The sequence below is a fragment of the Copadichromis virginalis genome, linkage group LG23 (assembly GCF_057382275.1).
Source record: "Copadichromis virginalis isolate Kocher_CV1m ecotype Utaka linkage group LG23, C_Virginalis_male_GT1.1, whole genome shotgun sequence".
NCBI classification, from domain to species: domain Eukaryota; kingdom Metazoa; phylum Chordata; class Actinopteri; order Cichliformes; family Cichlidae; genus Copadichromis; species Copadichromis virginalis.
Window position 1 is genome coordinate 13,108,692 of NC_140639.1, and position 22,538 is coordinate 13,131,229.

Genomic DNA, 22,538 nt, shown 5'->3' on the forward strand with positions numbered 1-22,538 from the left:
TCATTATTCATGAGCATTATTTATTGCTTCAGATCATTGCATTTAAACAACAGTACAGTATGTATCTAAAATCTCAAATGAATCCAACAAATGAAGTAGTGGCAGGCCACGCAGGCATAAAGTCACATGATTCTGTTCAGTCTGCAGAACTAACTCTGCTGAAGTGAGTGTAGAGCATGCAGCTGCTGTGGAGGGCATCACATTATATTCTATTTAAACAATGGTACCTTTTAAAAACGGGAAATGGCTTTCTTGCAAAGGGTTGATGAGAAATGTGAAATGTATTTCATATGAAACAAATATAAAGAAAGGGGTCGGTCATCTTAGCTTAGCATAAAGACTTAAAGTAGAAGGAAACAGCCAGATTGGCTCGGCTTGTTTGTTTCATTTTCTTGGAAAACTTAAAGTTTCCTCAAAGTTCGTTTTCCTGCCCGTGAAACATAGACTGTATAGAAAACACAAACCACTATGATGAAACTCCAAAAGCCGACATCAGCTCATCACACATTTCTTTACATGGTAATCTGTAAAGAAATGTGCACAGCTTACAAGCTCCAGGTGCTGCCCTTCAGCAGACTTCCCCAATGTAGCCAATCAGAATGAAATAAACATCATTCCCAGCTCTAGTCTTTATGCTAAGATAAGGTCTGAACACTGGAGAGCGTCACTACTTACTGCACAGAGAGAGCAGCGTTAATCTTCTCATTACACTCTCAACAAGAAAGCAAATAAAATATTGCCAGAATATAAAATTATTCATTTAGCTCATCGGAATTTTATTTAATGTAATGTGATGAGACACTTGTCACTGAGACCCTCGTCTCTCATGATAACCTGATTAGTTCAAATCAGTCTTTTAATTACATGACAAAGAGTGACTCTGCTCAAAGCAACCAGATATTGGTTAATAATATTTGCAAGTTATTATTAAAGCTTAGAAACAACAAAGTAACCTAAAAAAATGTCAACATCTCTAAAGCTTAAGCTACTTGGATCATTTCCTAATCCAGTCAATAAAGCGCTAGACTAGAGTAATACTGGTGCTGTATATGCTTTACATAGATGAACCTTACTGGCTTAGTGGTGCCTTTCTAAAAGCTGAGCGTATATACATTTTTCCCAAACTACTACCACACTTGCATACATACAGGATTCTCTACACGAGGACTTGGTAACAGAAGCTGCCACTATCACGTTAGCTTTAAATCGTCCCCCGTTTTATAGGACCAACGGAAACAGGAACAAAACAGTAAATGAGAACTCGCCGTACGAAATGGAGAAAGTCAGCGAAAGCAAACAAGAAGCAGAAACGTTCAAGTAAAAGCTGAAAAACTGGCTTCTGATAAATGTAATAGCAGAGGATTTCAGTGCATTCATAATGAGTTATCACACTCTGAAGGCAACATATTAAGCATGGCTATTCATCTGCTTTTAACAAGGAAGCAAATTTCCATGTGCCCGGGCCCAGCTTCGCAATCCCGGACCTCCGGCCCATTTGTACAAAGTTCGAGTTACAAAGGAGAAAAAAGCCGAGTTCGAGTAATAACACAGGTGCATCTTTTGCATAGCATTTGGCTTTTGCTGAGCCATCATCGAATGTAGACTCAAAGAGAAAATATAAATGCCAAATGCCAAAAAATTTAAAAGATCACAATGTGGCAGAAACGAATCAATAACTGAGTGGTAAAGTGTGACAAATTAAGCTTTTTTTAATCATGTACAAACTCTAAGCAAACATGGCAAAATGTTCTTGAAGCAACGCACATGCAATGTTATCGAACTAGCTAAAAAACATGTCAATGACTCAAGGACTAAGGACTTCTCTGCTGATCTCTGCTGATCACTGGCTCCCTATTGAGATACGTAGCCCAGTACACCAGGTTGAAGGTCCCAAACAGCACGGGGAACACTATCCTGGCCATCTTATCAATCTTGCTGACACTGTTGTAAGTCTTTTTGGGGTCTGGCGCCTTGGTTTCAGGCAGTTTGAGCTGGACAGCCGTGCTGTTTGAAATAGTTGAGATGGACGCGTCCTTCGTTAGGTTGGTTGTGTAATTCACACCAGCTGAACAATTGTTGTTTGGCTTCTTAGACAGAGTTAAAGGGTCTTTCTTCTGTAGAGAAGCAAAATAAAACATTGATTCAATATGCATAAGAAAAAGTGGCACATTCATCATTGAACATAATAAAACAGGTGGATAATATCACAGGCACTCACACACATACACAAGAGCTGAAGGTGAACAATAAAAGATGGCTGGTGAGATCTGAAGGCAGGGATCAACGTCCTTGAGCAGTAATGAACTGGCACTGTGCCACAGCACCGGCACACTGAGCAGAGGAGATATTGATCCGGCTTTTTCAACTTCTACGCATCGCCCAATTCATCTCTTACTTTATTATTATTTGGGAAATAAAAATTTTCACTGCGCCCCCTTTTTCTTCTCTCTCCCCACAGCAGATGAAAGCACGGTTTGGCATACCGTGAACAAACTTCAGCGTTTCTCCAATTTTATTCCACTGAGGCAGCACTGATAATAACTTATTTAAACATAATTGACTAAAGAAGAAAGCTGTGTAATTGCTCCTCCTAATCGAGCCAAATGTACTGCCTGAACCATTATCTGTATATAAAAGATGGACAAGCTGAAGCTGAAATTCTTCTAATGATCAGCAGGGGGCGATAATTTTCTTTGGGAAAATGACAGAACATTTTATTTGACATATGACCTCAGTAAATGTTTTCTGATGCGTTTATGGTGTCGGGCGCTAGTTTCACGTCAAATCTAACACAGCATAAGTGGATAATGTAAATCATGGTCTTTATTAGAGTCAATATGTACAACAAATCAGTGTCTTCAGTTTCTCTGTCACATCAGCCCCTACCAACCTGTCACTAATGCGGAAAACCAAGATGATGGTCAAAATCAAGTTAAGGCTTCACGCCAGGACCTCATAGACCAACCCAAACCATCACAGTCTTTTATATACAGTTTATGGGCTACACACAAACATGCAGTAAATTTACACACAACGCATTGTGTGTCTTAACTAGTTAGTTTTTCATTCAAACATATCAAGGGATCCCCTAACAGAGGCATGTTGTACAGCAGCGGTCCCCAACCTTTTTTGCGCCACAGACCGGTTTAATGTAAGACAATATTTTCAAGAACCAGCCTTTAAGATGTCGCAGATAAATACAACAAATGAAAATGATACGACTAAGACAAAAACAATTCATAACACAAGGGAAAAGACCCAGAGAAACCGAGTTAATGATAAAAACCTTGAAAACCATAAATTTCACACCCGAGCCTCAACTCTCGCGGCCCGGTACCAAACAATTCACAGACCCGTACCGGTCCATGACCTGGGAGTTGGGGACCGCTGTTTTACAGGACCTTTATTTTTAAATAAAGTGAGCTTGGCTCTATCAAATATATTGAGCTGTAACAACCAGCTGTAACACTGAGAATACAGGCCAACTTTATGTGAGGAAAAAAATCAATTTTCCAGCCTTCAATATTGACTTTAAAAACTACATCAAGATCTGAAAATGTATTTTCAGTTTTCCTGTTCCAAGAATTCCACTGTAGTTAATCAACAAGAATGTGAGTCGAGGGCAGGTTGGAGCACAGCACGTACCTTTGGCATCTGGGCCTCCATTGCTTTTTTCCCATCCCACGCCCAGCTCCTTTTGGTGAAATAATTAACTGTGGCAAATTCAATGAGGGCAGAGAAGACAAAGGCATAGCACACCGCGATGAACCAGTCCATGGCAGTCGCGTAAGCCACTTTAGGCAGCGAGTTTCGAGCGCTGATGCTGAGAGTGGTCATGGTGAGCACTGTGGTCACACCTGGTGGTGCAGAAAACTGGGTCAGTTTTACTCACCACACTTGCTCTTCAGTTTCTATTCCAGCAGATTAAGTCATAAAAACAGGGCACGTATCAAAGTATTAAAGGCAGATTGTGAAGCCGAGTCACAGAAAAAGACATTTAGGAATATTCACTGCACTCATTTCCCAGCTTTATATTCCCACAGCACATGAAATTTGCTAACATTATGTAAAATATCTGAATTCATTTGATTTCTCTCCTTTTTTCAAACGTACCAAACACGGTCCGTGCTGGCACCGATTCGCGGTTTAGCCAAAAGGAAACCTGTGACAGGATTACAGTCATGAAGCAAGGCATGTAGGTCTGAATGACAAAGTAGCCGATCTTCCTCTTTAGGTAAAAGTGAGCCATCATCACGGTGTATTGACCTGTGGAAAACAGCAGAAATTAGCAATTAGTTATTTTAGTTACTCAATTCCGTATTTTAAAGAAAATAACATGGAGTAAAACTGAGCAAAAACTTCTAAACAACACAAAGAAAAGTGGCATTTATATTTAAAATGCTCTTTTATTTGGAAACACAAAACAAAAAAACGAATTAACCAAAAAAAACTTTTGGCCACTTGGGGGCACTGTAACCTGTCAGTGCAACACTTTTAGGATAAACAGTTGCATTAACCTTCTATTTGAAGTCATGTTATTAGCCACCTGAGAATGCTGGTCCAACCTCCCGTCTTCTTTTAGCTTTTGTTCTGGTCTCCACTAACTTTGGTTCTGCCTACCACAGCTGAACCACTGCAGGCCAGAGGTTCCTAACACATAGTTTATAAATGCATTTTTCTCACATGTATGTTAGGAGTTACTTGCGTCGGGTATCACGTCTGACCCCTTAATCTCTGAGACCTTTTACCTTTCCTGAAACATGTGGCCTGTGAGCAGTTGCTACATCGTCACTCTGCACTCTGTGCTCTACATCAAACCACCCGACAATGCCCTGGCCATCATCCAAATGTGTGAATTCGATTATTTAAAGAAAAAAGGTTTGTGGGGAACTCATCATATCTCGTTAACCAACTGAAGATTTCATTTGAAGGATTTTTTATTTTTTTTCCCAAAAATCCTGTTGAGCCATGGAGTCTGATAAACTATAGAAAATCCACAGATGACTGCTGCTTTCTCCTGGCAAAATCCGATTTTTCTGTCTCACTAATCCCTTGTCACAATCTGCATCCTGTATATCTCTCTCTCGCTTCCTCCCCCTCTCTCTCTCTTTCTATGTGCATGCATGCGTGTGTGTGTGTGTGTGTGTGTGTGTGTGTGTGTGTCTCTGTGTGTGAAAGACAGTCCATCCCATTCTGTCAGGCCAGGCCTTTGATTGGGGACGTACATCCTTGCCTTTGCTGAGCGAGAACACTAAAACAGACCTGGATCAGCGGTGATTACAAGCAGGTGCACAGATGACTGAAGCAGAGGGGGGCTGAGAGGGACCGCAGGAAAGTTTTGTGAGATGCAACAACGAGCATCATGTTCTTAATGAAAAGGGCACCTGTGCTGCCTTCGCTCCGAGGACTAGCAGTGAGCAGCCCTGCTCCGTGGTGGCACGGCCGGGCGAACCCCGCTCTGATCTGACCGCCTGCTGGGATTGGAAGTGGATGGAAATCTCCGAGGCGTGAAAAAATGCAGTTGTGGTGGATTTTACTGTTTGGTTTTTGGAGTGTCTGTGGAGAACTGCCATTCATAGCAGAGAACAACGCAGCTATGTTGGTCAACTGGTGAGTACATTTCGAAACCATCTGTTGAGCTTTGCCGCTTTTAATTGTAACCCGGTGTCTTTAACCAAGTGAAATCACAAGTATTCTCAGCTCAGCTCCTGCTCCTCTTCTCACATCATCCTCAGCTTAGCTTGTGAGGTCAAAGGTCATTTCACTGTGAGCACCTTGCTGAGCTATTCTCGGCTTGTTAAAGAGGGCTTGCACCCCAGATTAGTGATACTAATTAAGGACACGATGGCTTTGTGTGTCTGCCCTCTTTAACCAGTCTGAGCTGCAGGGGTGTGTAAAGACAGAATTGCTGTCTATGGCAGAATCTCATCGGTTACTGAGTCTCGGTCTTCCTCCTGTGTAAGCATAGCTGGCTTATTCTTTTTTACCATGTAAGAAGCATGTGACGTGCCTCTCGACAAGTGTTCACTTTTCATACACCAGCCAGTGTAAACACCGGCTTGCACCGGCAGATACTGGATCAAGATAGCTATTTCTGTATACATCACACTATAGGAACTCCTCCTCTGTGACAGACTCTCCAACAACAAGCAGCAGAATTGTATTATTGTACTTCTTTACATAACAGAATTAAGCAGATGCCATTTGCCCCCCACCCCACATGCCTCCACTCCAGCAGCCAATCCCTGCGCTGTGACGTCACTTAGTAAAAGCACAACTGATGGGCCTGCAAACGGATTAACCCTACAGACCCAATGGCTCAGACCACGGATAAGTGATTTTTTTTCACCCCCCCTCCCCTTCCCAGCACCATCCTATCTCTTCTCTTTGCAGAGACAGCTGGCTATGTGTGGGAGGCATCCTCAAATCCTTGTGATTCATTCATTGTCTCTATCCTGCTTGATTTGAAAACAGTTTCTTCACACAATATCTTTGGAACACTATAATAACACGGATAATAGGGTGGAAGTGAGGGCTTAACACAGCCTGAAGCTGGGGTATGACCGCTGCAGTAAGAAGGGAAATAACGGCGAGAGCTAAGACGTAAGAGGTCGTGTGTGTGATGCTGTGGGATGGTTCATCTGTAATCTGAGTCCATTTACTCTTCGCTTTACCTCGGCTGGTGTAGATGTCCTCTGTGCCCGCGTCCTGACCAATCAAGTGATACTGGTTGAGCCGGGACCCTTCCTCCGCAACCACCACCGAGTCAGCCGCTTTCTCGGTCCACCTGTAAACCACCTCCGAGACCGGATAAGCATCTAAGAAAACAAAACACAAAGATGTGCAGTCTTTTAAGACTTTGTTTCAATTTTATTTGGATTTATATCAGGAAGTAATTTTATCCAGTTTCATTAACCGCCATGTTCACAGTTGGTTTCAGCGCAAACAAAAAAGGACAGAAAAAAACACTACAAACTTTTAAAACACCATTTAAAGGACTTTTCAACACCTACGCATTTCAGATTAGGCGTTGAACGCAATACTTACTGTTCATCAGAGAAAAAAGAACTTATCTGATATTCGCCTGGACTCAGTTTTAATTACATCGCAAAAATATTCTTGAATCTCCCATTTATGAGAAACAGTCCAATAACTAATATCACTCTTTGCTTCAGGAACAATTCTTTAAAATAACATAAACATCGATAATGTCTATGTCCAGATTTGACCTTTAACCATCTACATAAACTCCCCGAGTCTTCCAGTTTTATAATAACTGCTGAATGAATTCTTGAGTTGTGATCAAAAACACGATTTGTTTAAAATGTGGACACATGGCTGAACTCATTAACTGCAGGTGAAGAGTGTGTTCATTCTCTGCAGCTTTGTGGAGACTCGATAAAAGACATCGTGATGTTGCTCACTGGTTTTGGAGCTCTACATTCTGAAGCCTCGGTGCTAATATGTTGGCCGTGGTGTTCTTTCGGCAGCAGAAAGTGGCCAAGGTTGGGTACAGAGTTTATAGGAGCGCCACACAGACATGAATGCCTGCTAATTAATTCTCAGTAGTAAGTAAATAATTAAGTAAAATCCTAGAATTCAGTCACCAAAACTGGAGACTTTTTGGACGTGCATTAAACACTACAGCAGCGATGCATGTCTTTGTAGCAGCCTGTAATAACGCTTACTCGTGTCGACTATTTTAGCTGGCTTTGCTACTTAGCTTGTTTTAAACACGGCACTCTGAATATCTGTAATAAACAATAAAACTACCATCAGTGATATCGCTGAGGTGAGACATCTGCACAGAGTCCATCAAAGACTCAAAGAGGTTTGAGATGACTAAACTCCAAACCTCATTACAGAAACTACCTTTATGTTGCCAACATCATTTATATTTCTTTAATTTCATGAATAAAAGGAACTCTGAAGCATGCAAGCGTGAGAGTAGCACAGCTGTTTCAGTGGGTCTGTCATTAACTTTAGTTTGCTTCGTCCTTCCTGTCCGTCAAAGTGAAAAACGCTGAAGTGACTGACTGCTTCTGACGCTTTCAGAAAGGATTCGAATATATTATTAGAACAGAAATAAACGGTCTGCTGAATGAATGTCATGTCATGGATTAAACAACACACTCGCACACATAAGCCCCCCCCCCCCCCCCCCCCCCCAAAAAAAAATACAACAACAAACAAAAAAAAGAACAAAAGTCCTAATGCCACACGAGCCGTCCACCCACGGTGCATGTTCACAATATTATTTTGTGTCCCCTGTGAGCTTTTACTTCCTGTTAAGCAAAGATGAGTTTGATAAATGACATGTTACGTGAATGAAATTATGTAAGAGCTGCATTTTTAGTCACGTCAATGTTCAGATACAGGTGCTGTTTAACAGGAAAAGCAAAAAAAAGTTCCAAATGACTGACAAATGCTAACTTACTGAGTATGATCCAGAAATCCAAAATGTGCCGCAAATATCCAGCAGTGTTCATGCAGATGCACTAAAAGGGCCCCAGTCCCTGGATTTTGAGTTCATAGTTTCTTTCTTCTCGAGAATGATTTATGTGATTTATGGACTCTTTATGAATTCTTCATTCTTCTTTGCTTTAAGTTGATCTCTTTGTGTTTTTATATGTTTACTTTACTCCTTGTCAGGTTTATCTACCGATGATTTTGTGGAGTTTGTTTTTAGTTAGCTTCCTCTCTCTTTCTCCTCACTCTTTTGTATCTTATGTCCAAATTTGCTTCGTTTTTATTTTCTTAACTTATTTCAGCTGCGTCTTTTTTTTTTTTTTTACCTCTGGTGTATGTACAGCCTCAGTCTGAGTCAGAGTGTCTGTTTGTCTTCCTTATAGTTGCACCTCCATTTGTTTAGCTTCTGTCTGAAAATCCTTCATTTTTGTTTTCTATTCATTGTGTCAAAAGCTACACTTGCAAAACATTTTTCTTAATTTATCACGAAAGTGTCCTCATGATGAAAGTCAGTTACTTAGCTAAAATAGTGATAATACCAGAGCTCTTTGAAAGAAAAGTCACCAGTGTGACTTCATTACACAGAGATTAAGTTGAAGTCGCTGTCAAGAGCTCGTGTGTGGCTCTAACATAATCGCCCTGATGTTATATGTGGCACAGTGAGGGGGATTGCTGTGACACGTCAGACTCTTCCTTTTGCTGCCACTACCTCTTCATCCTCGTGCATTTCAAGCTCAATCTTTCATTCATAGCTTCGTTTTAGAAACAAGTGAACTCTGCAAAACGCAAAGGCGGCGATCCCACGCACGATCCCAAGTACAAACTCCACACGTACTGTACAGTAGATGCATCTGTGTGTCTTTCTCTCTCAGTTGTACTGCAGTGCAGAATCCAATCTAACAGTGTTGCACTAATCCAGCAACTGTGGTGTTAGAAGACTTCACTGTAATTTAGATTGACCCCAGTCAACCAGGCTGTGGATTATCGTCTTAAAGAGGCTCCGCGTTGCCTCGAACGAATCTTTGTACATCCGAGTCACAGAATACATTACGCGCTGCACCTACTGTAACACTTCACCCACACTTAAACAGTTCAGAGAGCTTTGTCTGTAGATCGAGGCTTATACACTTGTTGGGAGACAAAAGACCTTTATATAATGACTAAGCCATTCATTGCTCTAAAATAGAAAAAATGAACTTTAAGCCAGTGTCATCACAGACTGAGGGTTATATATGGCACAAAACCGCTTTCTGCACAGGCTGAAAAGGAGTCTGTGCTTTTTTAGAGAGTTTCTTAAAATATAAAAACGATTCAGAAACAACAGCCACAACGTCGCTGTTTTCCATCCTGCAGGTTGGAGGACTGTCACCTCGTTCTAAAGACTGACCTCAGAGTTATCATTAAAGTGGAGAGAAAGCCCAAGATACCGTAGATCACACTGGTTATGAGTCTGAAAGAGGTCGCTGCTTTAGACTAAAAGTATTCTTGAAAATAAAGTTAAGCCACAAACTGTCATCTTTTACACTCTTTCCAGTCTTCAAGCTAATGGTAATTCCCCAAATCAAACTACACTGCAGTCTGGAAACTCTAAGTAGCACTTTTTGCATATTGGCTTTCGTAATGAAAACTCACCCTTTTCTTTTTCCATAAATCTTTATGATTGAGTTCCAGTTTCTTTGTTTGTATCTGCTATTTACTAGAACTTACTCACTGTCGGAGCCTCAAGTGGGCGTTCAAGGAACTGCAGATTTTAGCTTTCTTTTTTTTTTTAAGCCCCAGAGGGTGTTGGTTGTTTACAACAGCGTACCTTAAAGGTCAGTGTGAACAAACCTAAAAACAGGTGAAACACTTCCGTTGTGTCAACCCTGATACACTACAGTTCTTAATGACAATGTATGCTCACAGTGAATACACTTTATTCTCTGTAGCCACTTCTACATAACACAACAAACACACAAGACAGCAAATAGTACTTTAAAAAGGTTAAATATGAAAATTTTCTTGGCCACTCATTTCTCTTAAAATAATGCAAAAAATATATATTGTTTTTATGTTATTGATTTACAGATATGTAGGAAGATTTGGACCTGATTTGGTTCACCAGCTCGTTCCACATAGTAAAAAACATTTTTATTTTATGGTAACTATGAGAGAAATTCAAACATTTATTACAAATATCAGCTATAAAGTTTAAAAAAATGTTATTGCATTACAGCTGTTGCAACAAAACCACAAACCTTACTGCTCATCACAGTCGGCGAACAAGCTCAAACACTCAGAAACTTCATCTGTAAAACATCTTTACATACAGGAAGTCACTGTACATGTGGCCCATAAAGCAGCCAGTGTACTTCAGACATGCCTGAGAAAATCAGAGAGACCCAAAGGGTTGAAAACACTCATTACCACTCAGACGGGTGGTGGCGAGGCCACTAGTCTCGTGTGAGGCTGAACCGGATGTCTTAAGTATATTTTAAGCATAGGAGATTTCTTTATTAAAAGACCCAAACATTGAGACGCTTCTGCATAAACTGCAGTGTTAACGGGAGCTGTATATCACAGTAATAGAATCAGGCCTACGTCTGTCTAAAACCTATACAGATACACGTGGACATATAAATACATTTATTAGTAACCAAATTAAAAACATCCTTTTCAAAGGTTTATGTCATATTTTCAGTTTAACTGTGACTCTGTTCCCTGTTTCGGTCCTGATAGTGTTTTCTGCCCATCATTAAGTGCAAAAAAGAGACAAATGAAAGTAAGAAATCATCCTGATAAATGTGGTTTGTGTGCATATATCTGAACATGGAGCACTTCTATTTATCACCCAGAGTGTAATCTAAAATTAGAAAAAACAGCCTTTCAGACTGAGTAAGAACGTTCGTCTTACTTTGTTTTGTATTTGCATTTCGGTTCATTTACAGGTGCATGAATGATCTGAGCAATTACTTCAGCTGTGAAAAATTGAGACGCCGGCAAGAACACGACTCCAGATTAGCATTTTCCCATGCTAACACTCAAACATGAGGACAGAATAGTGTCGCAAGAGTCCAGCACGCTAGCGTGCCATGTTAGACTTTTTCTTGTATTATGATGTTTTTTAACGGCGTTTTTACTGAGGTACAAATAAATCTTTGTAAATTCAGGCAAAAAGAAACCATCTGTTATGGCGAGTGAATTGTAATTAAGGCTGTACGACAGTTGGCACACACACTGAGATTGTGAATCGACTGCTGTAGACGAAAACTTCACCAGAATTGTCGGCTCTTTTTCAAAAGTTGGTTTGGAATTTTGGAAGTCGTATGTAAGGAGGTACACTAAGAGAATCAAAGAGACTACAGGTGTAATGTGACTAAAACAAATTAAGATATATACGCATGGTCACGTGGCCACCAGTGTGACCACAAAACAAGACCTGCGTGTTGCTCTGGTGTATTTACATCAGGTAAAGGCTTTCTGTGCATCACACACTTCCTTTAAATTGTGTCACAGCGATGAGCGACAGCAGGCACACAGACACTGGTGGTTGTACAGTTCAGTCCATGAAAGGTGATTAACACAACAGCAAAGGAAAGGTCTACTGTAGCTTTGAAAGCTTTGAGCTCACGGGTGAGTGCTGTCCATTAGGTCAGAGGATTAGCTTGGGTTAATGGAGTTGGAGAAAACAGGATGTATCGCACGTTAACTTTTACAGCTCACAGCCTTTCACCTTCATCACGATAGATCACAACTTAGCAAAGCTACAATAATACATACTGCAGCCACACTTCCATCACTGCTTTTGTTGAGCTTAATTATTTGTGTTATTTGGACAGTTTGGAACGATTTCCACTTATTTTATTTTTGTAGTTAATACTGATGGTTAACATAGCTTTCAGCCTTTGATGGGTTTTCACATTTTTCCATTCAAGGATATCAAATTTTAAAAGAATCTTCACAAAATTAAAGAGATTCTGTTGCTTTTTTGTTACAACTTTTATTGTCAGTGTTTTTTCTTTGTGTATTTGCAATGAGCTGCTGTATGCAATAGACTTTGTCTGTTACACTAAACCTGCAAGAAACCAAGCAACTAGTGCTGTATTTAAACTTACATAATTAATTTAAAGTGGCGCTTTTATGCATTTCCTTATTTCCTGTCATAAATCTTCTGTTCCAGTGGACACTGGCATTATAAAAAGGCTCAGTATTTACACACAAACCCCCTGTGAGCCCAAAGCTCCGCCTGCCAACTGATCTCAGTTCACTCATTTCATCACGGGTGTTATACTGTTGGATCTGTGTGATGTCAGTGAGAGTAGATACATGGCCATTCCCCTTACTTTCGGTTTTAACCTTCTGTTTATGACTGACAGCCAATCAGAGCAAAGCTCGCTTGCCTTAGAATGGAGAGGAGGGGTAGCACTAAGGTCCACCTTGATATGAGGAAGAAAACCTTGATCTGTGAATCATACAATATTAAAAATATGGAGCTAAAAATGAGAAGAACAGCTCCTCTGTGAGGAGGTTTCGATTGTCAGGGATCCCTGATGGAGTTCAAGTAGAGTTCATCAACTTCACAGCAGTTGTTCTCTTAATTAGCTGCTGCGATTATCCCTGCACTTGGTTTCACCTGCCGGTAAGGTGACCAAAGTAGCTGTGGGAGCAGCTAAGGGTCAGCATGCGGCAAGCGCACTCATGAGGACTGCGATCACTACGTCATGTCAGTGGCAGGGAAAGCCTCAAATGCTAATCTGAAGCTTACAGAACAGGAGCTCCCCAGATATTTTTGGACCGTGTGAGACAAGCTGACTAACATAGAAGTCACATGGAAGGTGGCGGTTTGGCAGTTCATGTGCAAAAGTATGTCCAGATTTCTAAGGTTACCTTGGTGGTAAATTTAGATTTGGTGTGTGTGTTTATGTCTCTAGCTGCTTCCAGTGTGTGTGCATGTAGGGTAGCTGTTTCAGAAATTTCACCATTAAATGTAGCCGAGCCAGTGAAGGGTGCAGAGGAGCAGCCCTGACATGTTGATTAATGGCTTCATCAGGAGGAGTGTGTCAGTGTCTACATGGCTCTCCTGCACCACCGCAACAATAGCTTTACACCTGAGGGACACGGCCTGTCAAACGCACTAACGTTCATCCGTCCCTATGCCCTCTGCATGGAGAAAGACACTGAAACCGATGCCATGTCAAAACTACATGCTGCTTTTCTTTCTGGTGTACCCCCTTTTTCGAAAAGTTTGCTAACTATTTTAACATCACTCTAGTTCCGGATGCTGACATAAAACATTTACATCACACCTTTTCCTGTATTATTAAAGACTCATTATGTGCAGTGGGCATTTGCTTGAAGGTGCATTTACTTACAGCTTCCAAATTTAAGGGGACAAGCATGAGCATCCATTGGAAAGTCCTCCAGCTGCATGGGACATTCAGCAGAGATGGTAAGCCTGAAAGAAAAAGGCAGAAAATGAACTGACTACATCATTATCATGATCACCTCGTTCACAATTAAACACAACCCCTTATTATAAATTGTGTTTAATGTTGTAAACAGCCATTTATAAACAGAAATCTCCCTTTGTCTTCATTAGTGTCTCAAATAATTAACGGTAGAGCGAAAAGCAATTTTCCCAGTGTAGAGCAAAAAGCATCTGAACCAGCAGAGGGACCCGTGATGAGCTTTGGTCTGTGGAGAAAGGATGCCACCTGTCTGTGGGAATACAACAATGCACAAATGAAGCTTCAGTGGAAATAAAAACGGGGAAACAAATGAGCTCATGTTGGATCTAAAGTGTGAACACAGCTCAGCCACACAGGCAGCCAATGGACCACCAGGTCTTATATAACACTGCCATCTGCTGGTCACATGGAGAACAATGAGAGCTGCTACTATTCAAATGAATGCACCATGGTAACAGGACGTGCTATATTTCACTGGGATGACATATTTTCTATTTCAGTATACAAATCCTGTGATCACTTGATTAACTTGATTTCTTGTGTACATTCACCTTGTTTCTACTTTTGTATTTGGGGGCGTTGTTTGACGTTTCTTGGTTGTAGTCTAGTTGTGACCATTTAGGAAAGTTTACTAAACTTTGCCCCACGGCTGCTCCTGATCTGCTTGCCTTCATCTGTATGACCCAAACGTTGGATTTGCTCTCTCTGGTGTATTTTTGTCTTACTTGGTGATCATTACAATTCCAGGTGTGGTTGTGACTCTCACATTGATTTAAATAATGGATCATAGTATGTTTTCCACCAAGAATACCTCACAAACAGGGCCGTCAACCTCCGTTAAGTGTATGAATCACATTCAGTCCAGTTGATCTGTGCAACCATTTCAAATATCTAATTTTCCCTTTCTTGAGTAAAAATGTGTGAGTTCACTCGCATTTAATGAACCCCTCTTTTATGAAACAGATGATCAGTCTGCTGCGAGTACATGTGCAATTTATCGCTCATAGTTGATCTTGTGAGGTGTCAAACCTCCACAAATCTAAGGAATTATATATCTAAAAAAACACAAGACTCAAGACTCCAACAACACACTGAAATCTACAGATGTGGACGTCCATATATTTTTATAACAGTGCTGATATTATTTAAAACATGTGCTTATTAATCACATTAAAATAACATATTCTTATATTGTTATACAATATTACTTTTATTTCACTTTTAATACTTTGACACTTGCGCATTAAACATTGTAACGCAATGCAAAGTCTCGATTCAAATGTGCAACGACACCTGCTCGGTCTTGTTGTGCTGAGCAAACTGACGGCAGACAAAACTAAAGAAGATATTTCTGCAATATTTTGAAGTTACTGCAGTTACTTTATATGCAGTACAATATCAAATTAAAGTTCATTTTATTTTTTCCTCAAAGTTTTTAGTTTTGCCACCAATTTTTTTGCAGCAAACGTTAGTTTTGAGTTTTAGTTGACTGTCATAATCCTGCACAGCAGAAGGATTTCTTCATTTTGAACCACATCTGCTGTCTCGGCTGTTTCGTGTGAATAAAATCCACACGGCACAGAGCACGAGCCTCGATGTGAGAGAGAGAATCAAAGATGAATACAGATAAGCTTGGGATTCACTGAATACATCACAGAGCAAAATATACTTTCTAAAAAATTGTCACTGCTCGCTGTGTCTGAATAGGACCCCCTAGTGGTGATTGTGTTATATTGTTACAGCCGATTATCTGACTGGAGGAGTTGAATTTAGGTTTTGTTGTTATTGAAACATGCGACATATGCTGGAAAATATAGTTGTCCTTCTTTTCAGTTTTTTGCTTCACTCCTTTCTTGAACAGAGAATAACATCTTTATGGATTTATAAACCAATCTGTCTAAATGACAGCTCTGAAAGCAAAAACATGCATTAACTATCGTAGTCAAAGGAGCTTGCAAAGAAAAGCGTCTGGACTTTAAGTTGCTTGAAGACGTTTCACCTCTCATCCGAGAAGCTTCTTCAGTTCTAAGGTCAAATGGTGGAGAGTCCCAGATATAAACCTAGTGGGAGTGACCCCCCACAGAGGGACAAAAGGACCCCCTGATGATCCTCTAGTCGCCTGAGCCAAGGTGGGAAACTGGGCGTGGGTCCCAATCAGCCAGAGTTTCGGGTGTGTTCATTGTGAAACCTGGCCCCACCTTATCATGCGAATTCCTGAGGTCAGATGGCCCAGGATGTGAGTGGGCGTTAAGGCGTCTGGGAAGGGATCTCAAAACTGGATTATAGATGGCAGAGAGTTGGTGTCGTAAACCCCCGCCTCTGTTCAAAGATGGTCGCTCACAGAGTCAGCTCGCTGACTGAGAACCTTCACAGACATGCATTAACTATCACTTTTCATGGCATTAAATAGATGGAAAACTTGAGAAAGATTATTGATAAAACAGTTTAAATAAATTAAACGTAAGGTAAAAGCATCACTAATATTATCCTGGTATTGTTTCTGCTGATTGCCATGTCAGCACTTACAGTATCGGTACAACAGCAGGTGTTTAATTCTGTCCTGTTTTAGATTAATTACTCCTAAGTGAATCATGTTTGACACACAGCGTTTTGTTTTGAGACTTCTACATCATCAGATCATTTAGTTAGTCAAACACATACAGATGTTAATAAATCATACTGACCAATAAAAAGAGTGCAGGTAAATTACCAGATGATTAAAAGGATGACTGATGCTTTCACTATGTTATTTCACCGAGGTCCATGTTATTGGATTATTAGGAAGTTATTGCGTGTTTTGGGCCATATTGTGCATAATGTGGCATTGCACTGTCTGGAAGAAACCTTCATGTTTCTCTAAGGGATCTTTTCATCCTACAGCAGCTGGGGCACTGCACACTGCAGAACGACGAACGCAGGAGAGGAGAGTAAGACATGGCTAAAATGTTCCGCTAATAACCTCGTTCCCAGAACACAAATGCATTAATGGGCTGCCTTGAACTCGTTTCTAATGGCTCGTAGCGTTGGAAAATGTGCTGTAGATTTGTAGCAATTTCAAAGTAAGAGGATCGATAATGATTTTTGACACGCAGCCATGTCCATTTCCTCAAACTTCCTTTGTTAATATTTGATTTGCAGGATTTATTGACCTGATAAGATGATGACGCAGCACTGAAATGAAAGTGGATGTAAATGAGATGGTTCTATCTAGAATACATTTCTTTCCACAGCACAGAGTCTAATGTATTATGCATTATTAGATTATTCTGTTATTATATGTTACCTTATATATGTAATCAAAGTAGTTGAATTAGAATACTGCTGTAGATCACATTATACCCTTTAATATAGAGTGTGTGAGCTGTATGTAGTTTAGTTCTCATTATACTTTTGAGTTAACAGAACATATTCACATATTAGTTCATTAGATAAATGTGCATCACTCTGTATCCTTGATCTGCTGGGAATGTGTGACACTGTTTTCTTGACATGCTTAATTGTTGAATCATGAAGAGAAGAGTGTCAGCAGGAGACTCTGTGTCTAAAGACAGGGGAGATAGATAGACCACATTCCACACCCCCACCTTACAGAAAGCAGAGAAACAACTGCCGAGGTCATAACTTAGGCGCTGTAACAGAGAAAAAATGTGATGTTTTGGCTTTTACGACTAGCTGGGGGCCACTAGAGACTATAAAAAGCTGAGCAACCCGTCACCATTTTGAGACATGTGCCTGACCCTCTGGTAGCATCTCTCCCGTCCGGACGTTGTAATGCTCTTACTGTTGAATTGTATGGAAATAAATGATTGTTGATTGAGCATTGATACACCGAGTATTGTCCCTCCTTCAGCCCAAAGATTCAAAGAATTGGGAGATTTCAACAGCATCCACAAGCCATTCTCTGAACTAATAATGAGTGGATTAGTATGCTTTATGCAAGGATCTCTTTCCAGTTGTTAAGGCGGCACAAACTGAGAACAAGACGCATTCTTGAACTGTATGCATCCTTTGAAAGAGCCAGAGCATGTGAAATCTGGGCTGCGAACAGCTCGTGCTGTTTTCAAAGTAAAGCTTTCTGTGACGTGGTGACAGAGTTAGTTAATAGTAGAGGAGAGAACAGAGCACTGGGTCAAAGCAAACATTTCCAGTTCCCCTGACCTCCAGTTTACAGTGTGAGGACAACATGATGACGCATCAATGCACCACTGAGACACAGAGTATAAATGTGTGGGCTGTATTAGAGCAGCGGGGGTCTTAAAAACCATTACCAAAGGAATATCGCAGACTGATAGAGGTTTCAGTCATCGCTCCAGGTTTAATTGGATTATACAATATCTTTAAACATGGCTAGCCAGCTCTTATGAGTCAAGGTTTGTAATGTAAGACTGGCTGGAAAAGAAATGCTTCAAGCTGGATAAAACGTTTGCTTACCTCATGGTGTAGAGAAGAGTCCCATCATCCTTCAGCCGCAGCAGCTTGTTAGGTGTAGTCATATTATGTGCAATGGACTTTTTCCCGTTGAGGAAGAAGGTGTCAGGGGTCCAGATGTTGCTGGCTAGAAGATTATTCAGGGCAAGCATTTCCATCGGGCCTTTGAAGCAAAGTCGCTCATCCTTCCAGCTTTGGCGGAAGAATACGTCGATGGTGTATTCCTGCAGGAAAACAGCTCAGACCCATGAATATGAGAGAAGTCACGTATGCATCTAAACAAATTGATGGAATAAAGAAAGTTTATGATGATTAACTAGTGCTCAGTCATGAAATTGTCTGTTTCTCCTACAATAGTTCAACAATAGTTCACAGTTCTTATAGGAATTGGTACATTTTGTTCATATATTTTGTGAGGTTTTTTTTCACTCCTTTTTGCATAAAAATGACTAAAAACTGTGATTAGAAGATTATGGAATATTTGCTTCAGATAAAGGAAACAGTATTTGGCATGAGAAACACAAACAAAGCCAATAAAAAGTCATCCTTTGTAAAATATAACAGAGTTACGTGTGATCGCACTCGGGCTCATTTGAGGGTTAAGAAGGAGCAGCAGAGTGATTAGTGAAATCTAACATCATGCAGCTTAGGTTCAGGTGTGATCCCTTCACCAAGCTGAATGTGTGATCGTTGCCTTTTATTGGTGTGTTCAACAACATTATGCAAAAATCAAGCCATATTTCCTGAATCGTGGTTAAGAGGTGAAAAATGGAAACATTTAAATCTGTTCAATTCTGGCACAATTTGGATCACTTTCTTCAAACCTGTGGAACAGGACGGTAAAAAAGTAGACTTGTAATTTCTGTAATTAAAGTTCTGATAAGGCCAGGTTTTTAACTTAAAATATGTATGCATTTAGTATATTTGCAGTGTGATTATTACCATTTCGGTGTCAGAGACCGGACCAAAGCTGGTGACAAAGATGTTGGTTTTGATCTCCGTCACCTTCTCTGTAAGAAAACACAGAACACAGTGAGCCTCCAGAGCAGACATCAGCATCCACAACATCATCTGGTCTAAATATGAGGGACTAGGTTCTTGCTTCTTTGGGCAGAGATTAAAGTTTAACAGGCCAAATCTCTAATTTCATTTTATCTGAAAAACTAATCCAGTGTGACATTTGGGTTTGTAAAATTTAGGTTCTTCCACAAAAAAAAAATAAATAAAAATAAAATTAAAAATGGCATATCGTGGATTATTTGATGGGGTGACTGCAGTCCATCTTTTGAAAAGTCACTTCATCTCTGCTATGTTTAATACTGTTTAAGCCACGGTAAGATTTTTATGCCTGCATATTGTTCAGTAATTAATGCATGACACCTTTGAAGCTGGGCCAGTGGGCATTCTCTATATTTTAATGTTTATGTGTTTACACATCAAACCAGATTTTTTTTTTCAGTTTGATAAATATAATTTATGGGAACTTAACTTTACAGTCGCTGCAGAACAAAGGACCCACCGTCCAACCAGAGATGAAGTGGTTCTCTCAAGGTCACAGTAGCACGCTGCATACTTCACAGTGCCATTAAATCATACTTAGCTGAGGTCATAACAGCTCGTCATGTGTCTCGTGAATACAGACTAATTTTCTGGGCCGAGCAGAAGGCAGATGTTGCGGTGCGGAGCATTTTTTTCTCTGAGGGGAGAAAATTTGTGTCGAGGTTTAAACATTCGCTGGGCTTACCTCCCAATCCGGGCCGGAGTCTGTTGTCGTAACCATCCAGAAGTCCGTCCAGGATGCGCGTGAAGATGGTAATATTGTCATTTAATTCTGCCTCTTTTGGAGTTATCTCCTGGGAGAAGCTGGAGGAAACACAGAAACAGAAAGCTGATCCTGGACACGGGTGGATTAGAAAAAAAAGGATGTCATATAAACACCTTTAACTTTCTGTAAAATTATTTAAAAATATTGAACAATCAATTCCTATTTATTAAGCAATGAGCTGTGAAAAATGTGCCATTACAGTGTGCTAACATTAAGAGTCAGTTCCTTACCTCAGACGGCAGGTGATGCTCGCAAGCAAGACACAGAACCACAGACGCCTCATTGCAAAGCTGCAGCACATTCCATCGCCCATTCCTGAAAAAGACACACACGCAGTAGTTTAAAACTTGAATACCTTTTTTTATTATTACTGCCAGGGCTAACTCTTAGTACAAAATAATCAGAACTTAGTTCCGTTTGAGAGCTTTTGAGATGTGACCTTGTTGGCACATCATGTTGCCTTTTTTGGCAGAGGAAACTAAGTCAAATATTAGATGATCTGCACACTGTCCCCCAGAAACTCTGCACTCACTCCAAGCCTATGGGTTCAATAAATCTTTAACAGCTCCACTACAGGAAATGTGTGACAGAATCAATTCAGCATCTCGCAGCGCAGTGGCCATCAGCCTTCCTAAACACTAGGCCAACATCTGTAAGACATGCAGATGTTCAGACCTTCAGCGGAGGTGTGACAAGAAAAAATGAAAAGCTGATAAATATCCAGTGCAGCTTTCACGGCTCAGACATGCAAACAGTGAGTTCCTTCTTTGTTGGAGCCCCTCTATACCCACCCATCTCACTGCAAAAGCCTCTGTTCAAAGGACTGGCGCTGTGTGAGCTCTGCTGCGTGTATATCCAGGTGAAATGCCTCCACCTGTGCTGCATCTACAAGATTCCTTTCTGCACCACAGCTGGACTCTTTTAACCCGCGTCTGTGTTGCTGTGACTGAAGGTACTCTTCACTGAATCATCTGAAGTCCGACACAGATCTCTACAAGCTGATTAAACTCCCGTGAGGAGGACGGTGTCTGCGGGTCCTTCGTAATCAGCAGCAGCAGCATCAGCAGCAGCAGACCTCGGGGATACTCTTTTCTTTTCTAGCCTGTTCACTAATCCGTGCTACTACATCTCATACTGTAGTGGCCTAAAATAACGCGGTGCTGCACAGGAGCCGAGACGCAGTTACCAAAGCTTACCACACAAGACGATGCGCAGTCAAACTTCTCCGCAGGTCTCTCACACACACGCAGACTGCACTGTTCACAATTTGGCATCAATTCCTAAGGCCGACACCTCCATCCGCGCACAATAACTGTATGTTGGAAAGAGAGAGGAAGAAGATGTGGACTGACTTCACTGTCAGCGAGCTTTATTTCTCCCCAGAGCGATTAAAAGGTTGGCAGCGAAAAAATAAAGGCTTCCCAACACTTGTGCTGACTGACCATCCTTTAGTTTGGTCTCCGAGGAGCCGCGAGCACAAAGCCAGCTTAGCAAAAAATCCAATAGTGTATCCAAAGGAAAAGCTGAGTGCAAATGTAGAGTTTGGTGCGAAATGAGCAGGCGAGCGTGCAGAGAAGCGGGAGGATGTGTGGCCAGTGAGCGGAGGAGAGATACTGTAGAGGGATGAGAGACGGAGAGGGGAGGGAGGGGGAGGTGGCAGAGGGAGGCAAAAAAAAAGAGGCAAAAATCAAAGTGTCCGTAGTAATAATCCACAGCATGAGAGCCATCAGCAATATTAGCCGTAAAAGCTTTACTTATTTAATGTGAGGTTAAAGCTACACAAACAGAAGTGGCTTATTTTCATTTCAACGCTGTTCTATTGTTTTAACAGGCAGCTGCACTCATGGTATACTGCACTGATCTACTGCTCCCCTCCAGTGCTCTAGTGTATTTGCAAACTACAAATTATTTGTATTTTATCAACATCCAGTGACATCCACCGTACCCACTGTATCTAGACTGTAGTAAAAAGAAGGATGCGTCTACTTCCAATTTATTTATTTAAAAGGGACAATGCAGTTCAACATAGTTCCAATATAGAGCACGAAACTCTGCAATGCTGCACATCACAGTTTATAGCTATTGCTCATTTCCAACCCTTGTCCCTCATTATATATAATACATTTATACTATGTTACAACATTTAGTTACATAAAACCGTAATATATCATCAATATAATATAAAACTATCAAAAATTCGCAGTGTAAGATAAACCTTTTCTCTGTTTTTATAGTGTGTTTTTTTCCGAGTCTGAACAGTAAAGCTGAAGCCCCATGTTTCAAAAGGACAGCAGAGGGCGACTCTTTTTGGTTCGTCTATAGAAGTCTTTGTGAAAAAAGAGCCTACTGCTATCAAAATCTGACCCAAG

General features: G+C 40.7%; 1 protein-coding gene across 3 annotated transcripts; it reads right to left on the reverse strand.

Moving 5' to 3' along the window:
* On the reverse strand, positions 1 to 21,792 carry gabra5 (gamma-aminobutyric acid type A receptor subunit alpha5). 3 transcript variants are annotated; one of them, XM_085449828.1, is made up of 11 exons: positions 21,612 to 21,792; positions 21,366 to 21,481; positions 20,400 to 20,484; positions 20,089 to 20,207; positions 19,287 to 19,354; positions 18,348 to 18,568; positions 13,821 to 13,903; positions 6,675 to 6,818; positions 4,114 to 4,266; positions 3,646 to 3,857; positions 1 to 2,114 (listed from the first exon to the last, which is right to left on the reverse strand). In XM_085449828.1, exons 3-11 carry the CDS (start codon positions 20,480 to 20,482, stop codon positions 1,812 to 1,814), a joined length of 1,386 nt encoding a protein of 461 aa, XP_085305954.1. In that variant the 5' UTR covers positions 20,483 to 20,484; positions 21,366 to 21,481; positions 21,612 to 21,792; the 3' UTR covers positions 1 to 1,811. The 3 variants fall into 3 exon arrangements, with proteins under 3 accessions (XP_085305954.1, XP_085305953.1, XP_085305952.1); XM_085449827.1 differs by having other exon boundaries at positions 21,366 to 21,792; XM_085449826.1 differs by lacking the exons at positions 21,366 to 21,481; positions 21,612 to 21,792 and adding an exon at positions 20,961 to 21,321.
* Between the last annotated feature and the right edge of the window lie 746 nt (positions 21,793 to 22,538).